The following is a 10,633-nucleotide window of genomic DNA, read 5'->3' as shown; positions in this document are numbered from 1 at the left end:
AGGCTGCCTGCGGTTCTCCGCTTAAACACGAGCGATCCCGTTAAACCTCAAGCACTCCCAGTCACCTGCCAAGTTCTCCCGGAGACACAAGAGAGGGAGAGGAGAAAAAAAAATCCCTCTCTCTCTCTCTCTGTGCTCTCTCTGTGCTCTCTCTCTCTCTGTGCTCTTCTTCTGCTCTCTGCTCTCCCCAGCTGCATACTTCGGCTGGTCCCGGGTTAGAGAGGCTCTGGTTCAGTCTCGCAGAGTTCCCGGACAGTTTGTAAACCCAGCGCGTGTCAGGCGTGGGTGAGGAAGAGGTGAGGATAAAGGGGGGGGGGGGGAGTGGAACGAAAAAAGGGGGAGGCAGAGGCAATCTGATGGGAGGCGGCCCAGCTGCCCTATCGGTCTGCCTCGGAGACGCCGATCGGAGACCGCTCTGGAAACGACGAGGACCATGACGAAGAGGACCATGCTGACCCCCGAGGTCACGGCGAGCCGGCGCCGGGGGCTCCCCGCGTTGGCGGTGCTGCTGGGCCTGACCCTGACCCTGGTGGGGCCCGCCCAGCCCGGCCGGGGCTATAGCCACGAGGACCAGGACTACTACCTGCAGGAGCTGCTCGCCAGGGAGCAGTATGGCAAGATGCAGGTGTCAGGGGGGGAGGAGCCCGCCGCCTCCATGCCCGGCCCCCCGGAGACGCGGTTACGACAGACCCCGGCCGACAAGAAGAACCCCCGGGGCGGGAAGACGGACAGTAGCAGGAGCCCGGAGAAGCAGACCGCCAAGAGCAAATCAGGTAGGAACACGACAACACTCTGGATGGTTCGGGTGCAGAGCTGGCGATGTGAGCCATCATCAGCAGAAGAGGAGACTGTTTCATGTAAGCCATTACGTGCTTTTGTTTAGTCTGTCACTATGCTGGCTGTAAATCATACAATATTGCATCTCCAGGTAGCTTAAATCCGATATGATGAAAAATGCTCATCTAGCCAGGAGTGAGTTCATCTCTCGATGAACAACGTCTAATCCTCCTGGCTTTCACAATATTAAAACACATTATACCGAAACCTTTTTGACCCGCGGAAGTAATAACATCGAAGGTACATAAAATCACCCTCTGGTCTACGGCTGCGGCGGAGTAATGATCTCTGTAGCTTAATACAATAATGGGAAATGTGGAAAAGAAAATAAGTGCAAAAAAAAAACACAGGGGGAGAGCTGTACACGTAGAGATAACCAGAGGAAATATTTTCTAAAAGTATTGCTCAGTCTGATCAAAAGAAATAATTTGTTAATGCGATTAAAGGCCGTGTTTCAACACCAAGTCGGCCTTCCTTTATCTACCTTCAAAGACCACTAATGTGCTCCAGACACTCCAGACATGGAAGAAGCCGCAGGCTGAGTGAAGCCGCCGGTGCCCTGATGCCCCCGCACATGGGCAGATCAAATCAACTAAATTGGTGATGGATGTGCAACCGTAAATACCGGGAAACATTAGCAACAACAAACGGCCTCATAAGTTTGGCTTTCATGCTCATTGTGCCCACGTGTTGGCTTTGTGGTGGAGCTGGAGTCTGGAGATGATGGAATAGCAGGGAAACCGGGCAAACTCACTGTTCCACTGCACAGCGTCGGAGACAGCGCTGACAGTTTTGTCGAGTTTTGTTACTTTATTCGTAACGAGTACAATGTGCAAAATGCACCAGTCCCAATGAGAAGAACAGCATCGTACCTTGTATTAAAAGGCTCTCGCTCATTCCCATCCACAGTCCCGGGAGCGTGTAGACATAACATTACATAACACTTTTGGACCGTCACATTATGATAATATCCTGGAGGTGCTCCAGCCTCATGCAATGATCCCATAAGGCAGCAGAACTCTTTGTGCCCTGCCTGCGGCCAGCGCTGTCGCGTAATGGCATTATGCACATATCACTTCTGCTGCCAGCTGATTGGTTGCATCGGGGGGACGGCCGCAGCACTAGCAGAGGGTTCGGATGGGTCAACGGCGGCAGGCGGGCAGGAGGGCAGGCGTGCGAGGAACAGCTGTGTCGACGGCGCTACTTAACGTGTTCGCCGGCCGGTCACACGTGGTACAGCAGGGAGGTTCGACGTGGAGGCGGGAAAGGGAAAACAGGAACATGTTGGAGCCGGGAAAACAACCTTGACCTCCTGGACGCCGCTGTCATGAATGCGTATATTTTTCCTGTACATTAGCAGGCGTCGTAACGACGAGTCAGATGCGCGGTGAGGGCCCCAGGCGTCAGATCATCCGAACTCAAGCTGTCGTCTGCTTTCGGGTCGCAGATGAGCTTGGTTATTTATGCTAGTCTCGCGACGCTTTGAGGAAAAGCAGAAAGGCGCAATTATCCTATCCTGGCATTGAGATGCAGCGCTGCACAGTTCAAACTGATTCCACCGGGCTCAATCACACACTGCGGCGCTAAGCATCGTTGTGGATTCTGAGACCTGTCCTCGGCCGAGTGAGAGGAGCGTAAGAGCTTTCAGATGTGGGAAGAACCTCTCACATGTCACTCAGACACACACACACACACCTTCAGATACACATTCAGACTGTGATCTTCCACTTCCACTTGGAATGTGAGTTAGCCCCCCCCTCTCCAAGTTATTCACCACACACACACACACACACACACACACACACACACACACACACACACACACACACACACACACACACACACACACACACACACACACACACACACACACACACACACACACACACCTTATGGTAGATCTATTTGAACCTTTTGGGTCACACACACATCCAATAAACACTTTGAAGCCGTGGGCATCAAGTGCTTGATGCTAGTCTACAAAAGTGGTCACGGTCAGGTGAAACGTAATGACGGCAAGGTGTGCGTGTCCTTTGTGTCTTCCACAGAGAACACAGGCGGCGGCAAGGCTGCCAAGAGCAAGAAGGGGGGGCTGAAGAGCCCCAACAGCAGCTCCGAGCGGGGGGGTACAGAGCACTCCGTCCCGGAGGGTGAGTGAGTGAACGCATGACGCCACCGATCTGTGATATAACCTGCGACAGACTCAGCTCAGCAGTGCTTCCTTCAACAGGGCTGCTTTGCTATTCGACGTGGCTTCAAAGGGAGCTTTCTAATAAAAACTTAACGCATGCGTAGGATCTCAAAAAGAATGAAATATGTTTTGGATATTGAAAAGTTTTTGCGGAAAAAAAAGAAAAAAAGAAAACATATTTTTTCCCTGAGAGGAAAAATAGGGCAGTTAAAAATGACACAAGAGGAGTCAATCACAGAGGCACTGCTGCCGTCTACTGCTGACTGCGCAGCAGGTTGCATTGCAACCAATCACAGCGCGCTGCGTTTGCCAAACTCTGCCGGGCTTACATCCAGAGCGGCTGGCTTCACCCGGTGAAGATTGTATATGTCTGGCGCTCGGCTTCCAACGCTTGATTCGGGGCACTGCACTTCCATACACACTTCAGACTTTCCGAAGACAAGACCAATATTTCTCTTGTTCATGTGCGGCGTCACATTTTTGCAGCGTGAAAGAGAAAGAAAGAGAGAGAGCGCTTTCTTACATAAGGCTGGTTAGGAAAGTGTCTGTGTTCAAAGTGACGCTGCACCTATTATGAGAGACGGAGCATAGGAAGAGGTGATAGGGTGCCATGGAGATGCAGCCGTGAGTTGGGTTAAATGGGGAATATGAGCAGAGAGTTGGATTGGGCCATTTGTCTAACTTGTTCAGAAATGGAAACTCCATGCTACACGCCTGGCAGCCATGGAGAGTTATGGCGTTTTGCTGAAAGATTTTTCACGTGCCAAATCCTGTCTGAGCACCGACCTGTTTTCTGATTTATCTCGCACAGATTCGGCTCTACTTGGTATAGATTTACTTCATTTTGGACCACACAGTGTTTTTGTTTTTTTACGTTTCAAAAGCAGAAAGAAGCAGCAGGAGCAAAGGCAGATAATCGGAATTGAAAAAAAATCCTTGCAAATCCATTTAAGGACTTTAACAATATATTTTCAGAAATGTGCCTAATTGGTTGGCTATTGTTGGAGTTCTAGACTAGAACAGCACTATAGCAAAATGAATGATTGCCAAATGTGAAATACATTCACTGTGGGTGTACATGCAGTTGGATTTAGCAGTTATAGGATTTTATGCACTCCATGTTGCAGCTCAGCCCTGCTGTAATAAATAACATCAGGTTTTCTTTAACAAACATCAGCCACATACATCAACATAAACAACATGCAGAGCTTGGGCCTGAATCCAACAACCAAATGCTGTTGAGTTCATCAAGAGTTGCCCCATGGACCTCATTCCCCTAGCCGACATCTTGGTTACCTCTTGGTTCAAATTGCTAGCTTGTTAGGGGAACTGAATGAGGAGTTTCACTGCATTTAGTACCGGACTGGCTAGTAAGTCAATTAGACCCACGGGCAAGCAAAGCTGCCTTCTTTTGAATTTGTTTACTGATGTGCCTCCCTTTGAGAAATAATAACATCACCTATTATTAAATGTCGTAGTGTCAATGTCCATATTGTATACTTTGCTCAGAGTGATCAAACACTACCGTCTCAAAGTTTGCCCCAACCCCCAACTGACGTCCAGGGGGTCGCATGATGTGTTCATGATGAAATTGTGACAGTTGAATCTCCCCTCACCAAAACTGCCCCATGTGGACGCCATGTGCACCAGCAATAGAGCCAACTCCAATTAACAGACAAAAGAGGAATTATGGCATCCCAAAAGTTCCCCAATAACCCGCTCTCAACGCCAAGAAAGAAACCTTTGTTGTTTTGTGTTGTGATTGTTTCGTAATAAAACCCTCAAAACACAAATCTCAAAATCACACATCCACTTCTGCACTGAATCAGCACAATGTTTCTGTGAGAGCCCATGCTCTTCATTCCCCTCAACATTGATCCCATATTCTCGTTCACAGTCGGTCCTGATTTCCTATTGGCTTTCAGATGTCACATGGCAAGCCGCCCACTGTGTAACATTTACGACCCCTGGCTGCTCCTCGCTGGGCTCTTCAGAAGGTGGGATGCAGATGGACATGATTGTGTTTGCTAGGTAGAATAGAATGGCCTGCAGATGTTGATGCTTCGTTTCCTGGGAGCCATAGCCTCCTATTTGCATTGGAGAAGCCCAGATGAGATCTACTATAGAATGACTATGTTTACCATAACTCTCGCTATCCCCAACAGAGAGGGATCAGGTAGCATTAGTAGTAGTTATACTGCCGTAAAGCCATCTCCCATGCACACTCAATGATGGAACACACCCAATATGCATTTACATGTAAAACAATCATAGGATTCAAATATTCCTTAAATATATTGGTGGATTTATTGTCCAAAAAGACACATGTCAGTTAAATATTTTAAAGGAAAAAAAATAACCTAGTGCCCGGGGTTTGTAGGACTCATCATAACCGGTTGATGGTGGAGCTTGTTGGAGCTCAATATACCGTAATAACGGAGTACTTCGTGAGTACTTTTCGTACTCACGATGACCAGTAGTCTGAAACCAACGGGAGAACCCTCACAGGCAACTCCGTCTGGCAGATCCTCTTCTCCCGCGCCTCCGCTGTCCTCTCGCGATGCTCCGCGTTGAAGCCACAGCATTTGGCGTCTACTGTTTGTGTTAGTTCGCGTACACTTTGAGAGCTTCAGCACTCTTCGTCAACTCAGTGAACCCAAACGGTCCCACGAAAAAAAACAACGACGTTCCTCAAACTTGAAAAAAGCGAAAAACCGAAGCAAAACATCAACCGTGGGTCGCACTATTCGAGTCTTGGCGACAAACTTGTTACCCTGCGTTCACAAACCGTTCGGTCGCAACCGCGGTAAACACACACGAACTCTTGTCGGCCTCTTTCCCACAATGCATTGTGTCCGGAAAATAGGCAAAACAACATTCATTTCAAACTCACAAACTTAGAACCCCTGGTATGCATAAAGTCTTTATTTCTTTACATAAAATAAACGAATGCACAAGGGCACTGCATACCTTTATATATTTTTTTATATTTTATTTTATTTTATTATATATAGAAGTATAGCCTAAATATAAAATAATAATAATTGTATCACATATACCTATAGCCTATGTCTTTACATGATAAATATATGTATCTCTATATACATATATAATTAAATATATACATATATATATACATACATCCATATATATCATTTTATAATGAATAGGGCAGGAGTTCTCCTAGTCAGACGACCTATGATATAAAAAACATTATAATTATATATTATTAAATTATATAAAAAACAATGGCTATTGAGCAAGAACCTCGAAAAGGAACAAACGGCCCCTTTTCATAAACTCAGTGCGTGACATGACTCAGACTCTTGTGACTCTACTTTTCTTTGGACCAACTTCCACAAAGCTTTTCTCTCTAAAGATCCGTCTGGAAGCGGGGTTTGTTTTGACAAAATGTTGCCAACCAAGGTCATTTTTTATTAGTTGTTTACATGGCAATTCCCGAGGAATCGCATGGCTGCCTCTGGAAGCTGCTTGAGTTCACAAGTCTGACTCAGTGCCCCCCAGCGGTACGGTGGCTTCTATGAAGTCAAGGGGGCCGCTGACCCAGAAAGTGCTCCTGATATTCTAGTGACGCCTGGATATAGCAGCGCTACAGTGTACTCCGAGGGGTAGAATGGGGCAGTTACTCAGCATGCAGCACCAGGTAGGCGCACGCTGGCAGTGCTTGCTGGGACGAGTTGTGAGATCATGGAGGGAGTAGTAGACGAGTATTCAAAACTCAAATGATTGCGCGGGATGGATGGAATATGGCCGAAGGCCTGATTTGGCCCAAAGCCTTTTGTTTTTGTTCTACAGGGTTGCTGTCAGAAGGCCTATAGATCAGACTTGTTTTTATTTGTCTCTTTTTCTTTCTCTCTTTGGGAGTTTGTTTTGATCCTGTATCCAATCCGAAAATAATTTACCATGCAAGAAAACAAGGTCAAAATGCAGATTTTCTTCTCGTTATTCACACTCATGCCAATTAACAATACATGCCCTTGATTAACCTCAGAAAAACATTTTGAGGTTGAATTAACATGTTGACGTATCGGCTAAAAACTTCTTCCCTGGCCTGCTGCATTTCCTGACGTCCTGTGTTGATGACAGCTCTGCCCTGGAACCTATGACAGAGACATAATATGCACAAGACGCTGGGTTCAGTATAGATTCATGCCCAGTAGGAAATAGTTGCTTTGAAATTCCATAGCTGTAGTGTGGGAACATCTGTAAACAGCCAGATCCCACTCCGAGAAATATTGGCCACCGGGGATTCCCCATCTGTAGCTTTATTTGTCTAATAGATCCTAACTGGACGAAGCTTTCAGCCCAGCAGGGCAGGAGATGAGTTATAGCTCTGTTACCTTTTAACAACTTAAAGATGTGACTTTTTTTTCTCGGCACATTGGTTATGCCCTCTGGCAGTGAATGAAAACATTCTTGGGTGATGATATGCGTCTTATTAATTCACTCATATATTAAAGCTCTTCTTTAAACAAGCCGGATGCCTCTCTTAAACGTGTGCCATGCATGTGGACAATTGTAAGACAAGTTTAAGCGGATGGCTGGGCTGAGGATGATAATAAATAATCATGAGCATCAGTCCCTCTTCCAAGTCCTCATGGGTAAAGTTAGTGGTAGTAGTAACTGCTATCATCTGCCCTCGCCCCCCAAAATGTAGGGTTTGGGAGGAGAACAGGGTAACTTCTCCAAGGCTGATTAGTTATCTGTACAAAAATACATCAAGTACTATCCAGTTTAGTGCCGTATGTTGATGATACAAGTCGTAGCGAGACCAATGTATCATGCTATAAGTCGTATCGGTCCCATGTATAGTGATATGAGCGGTATTGTGTCCCATCGCGATAGGAGTTGTATCGTGTCCCATGTTTTGTGATACGAGTGGTGCCGTGTCCAATGTATCGTGATATGAGTGGTATCGTGGCCAATGTATCGCGATATGAGGCATTTTGTGTCCCATGCCAATGTCCTTGCCAATGCTTTTGACTCAAAGAGTAACAGATATTTTGTGCAGTAAAATAAGCAAAACATTCTTGCATGTCATAAAATAAACCGTTTTCCTCTCTACAGTATTCAAACATAATGATCAAATGAAACCGACAAGGCATGTATTTTTGGAAAATACGTCTGTCGTTTATTGTGGCTGTTGCACAAACCAGTTTATCCCTTCTGCGTCCCACTAGTGGGTTGTGAAAACCACAGCAGGAGAATGAAGACTGGCCAAACAGTGTTCAAATATCATAAGATTAAAAGTTCAGCCAGGTGCACCATGGGGTCATTTCAGATTTGCCAAATTGCATGTGATTCATGCGATTGCCTTCCAGACATTCTGATTCATTACACATGCGTTTTGAATAAAGTGCTTCAAAGCGTAGCCTTGATTGAAAAGAGTGTTTTTGTTTGTTTAAAACATGGTGTTGATAATTGAGAAAACATGGTGTTGAATTAGTGGCCGACAAGCTTACTTCATCATCTCTACACAGTTATTAGTCCCAAATAATATACAAACTGTACACAAAAGTTCAATTGAGACATCTGACTAGAAAATCAGTTTAGGTTATTGACGATGTTATCATGTCTGCGTCTGGAACATTCAAGCCTCAGCACAAAAACAGCACAGGGGCGATAGAAGATTCTTCAAATTACCTTTGCCCATGTGTCACAGGGCAATTTGTCATTCTCCCTCCCCAGAATGCCCCCCGATGGGAATGGAGACGCTGAAGATTGATGACTTCCAGCTCCACGCTTCCACCATTAAGCGCTACGGCCTCGGAGCGCACAGAGGTCGTCTCAACATCCAGGTACCACGAATCGCGCTGGGAAGGCCTTCAGCTGGGTTTCGGAAAGGCTTAACAAGCCTTCAGGAGAGGTTTGGGCCAGCACTGTTCTCCTGGGGGCGAGCTGGTCTACTTGGTGGAAAGTGTTATGCTAGGTCGTGCCAAGTTTACATAATAAAATCATTAATTTCCCAAAAGGAAAAGGAATAAAGTGCTCCAGAATTTATTTTCGAATTAAAATGTTTGATGCACAGAGATAAAGTAAATATGTTAATGGTAATACAGGCTGAAATCAGTAACTAATAATATACGTTGTGGTAAAATGCTTTGGCTCGTGACAGTAAAGCCTGGCTGAAATGATTGCTTGATTTCAAAACACCCTACACTGGGGCCAAAGCTAACTGAAGGGCGGAACACAATACTGTTTGGGCAAATCCCCAAACCTAATACAGAAGATTGGCCCTTGAGGAAGGAGGTATTTCCTGTATGTGCGAATGTGTAGGAGACTTGAGGACTTGAAGGTCTGCAGTGCTCCGAATCTATTTATTATAGATGCATTTCTTCCCGTTGGACCGTTCCCGTTAATGAAACACATGCACCGGATCTCTCAAGAAGAAACAGGCGAAACAAAGCCAACATTGTAGGTTATTATCCGTTGATGTGTGTGTTTGTGTGTGTGTGTGTGTATGTGTGTGTGTGTGTGTGTGTGTGTGTGTGTGTGTGTGTGTGTGTGTGTGTGTGTGTGTGTGTGTGTGTGTGTGTGTGTGTGTGTGTGTGTGTAAGTGAGAGTGTGTAAGTGAGAGTGTGTGTGTATGTGTGTGTAAGTGAGAGTGTGTGTAAGTGAGAGTATGTGTGTATGAGTGTGTGACTGCATGGTGTGCGTTTGTGTGTGTGTGAGAGTTTGATGTGAAAATGACACACCAAGGATCATTTAATGGGCAGGAGTTATCTGAACTTGTGGGAAATTATCTGACAATCTGGAGGCAGCCTGAGAGAGCAGATGTTGCCTGTTAAGTCTGGGCATTGTTGAGAAGGCTTTTCTTCTCTCGCTCCCCCACGCTGTAGCCCACAGCTCTCAGACACCATCTGCACTTTGATAATTAGGAGTCAGGAGTAACAAGCCCTTGGTTCAATGCCTCACTCTGCAGGCAAAGTTTTAAATAAACGATAAGGAAATAATCGGGGGAATTTATGCCAATATGTCTCTAGTTAAGATGTAATGAGTTTTTCACAATCCGGGTAAACAACAAATGGCACCAAGATCTGGCTGAAAGACATGGTTCAGCTGAAATCATGACAGATCTCTTTGTGACTGTGAAAAAGGGAAACTTCTTTCAAGGGACTTTTGAAGTGTGCAATTTTTTTTGCAACCGAAGTTAGTTTCATTCAGGGCTAGCTTAATAAATACTAGCTTATTAAAGGAAACGGTCATGCTTGGTTGTTTTTCTTACATAAGAGAGGACTGCTGCATACTTAATTGTACAAAATAAAATCTAAGACAGAACATTGGAGAAAGCAAATAACAGACAAAAATCGTACATTTTGCCAACTATTGTGTGATGCTTTAGCGGAAAAAGAGTTTGTAGTTGTAGACTGGGATCCTGTTACCACAAACTTACACAGTACTCCCATATATTAAATGATAGCCTGGCGTGACAGTTCCCCCCTAAGGGAGGTGATTCATGGCGACTAGTCAACGAGCATTCACACGTCATAATATACTCATGCGAATAAGTTGTCATATAATTTCCCAAAGAACAAGAAGATAAACAATCTGGCCTGCAACCATTTTTTCTGTGTTTGCAATACT

At 45.5% G+C, this 10,633-nt stretch overlaps 1 protein-coding gene across 1 annotated transcript in view; it reads left to right on the top strand.

Moving 5' to 3' along the window:
• Nucleotides 1-331: 331 nt before the first annotated feature.
• Nucleotides 332-10,633, top strand: part of cpxm2 (carboxypeptidase X (M14 family), member 2) — a 29,831-nt gene continuing 19,529 nt past the window's right edge. Inside the window, exons 1-3 of the mRNA XM_030340931.1 lie at nt 332-773; nt 2,886-2,987; nt 8,738-8,847. Coding sequence (XP_030196791.1) covers nt 434-773; nt 2,886-2,987; nt 8,738-8,847 — 552 coding nt within the window. The 5' untranslated portion in view covers nt 332-433. The remainder of the gene's footprint in view (nt 774-2,885; nt 2,988-8,737; nt 8,848-10,633) is intronic.

Source organism: Gadus morhua, chromosome 18, assembly GCF_902167405.1.
Source record: "Gadus morhua chromosome 18, gadMor3.0, whole genome shotgun sequence".
Taxonomy (NCBI): Eukaryota; Metazoa; Chordata; class Actinopteri; order Gadiformes; family Gadidae; genus Gadus; species Gadus morhua.
This window is presented reverse-complemented; position numbering and strand designations above follow the sequence as displayed.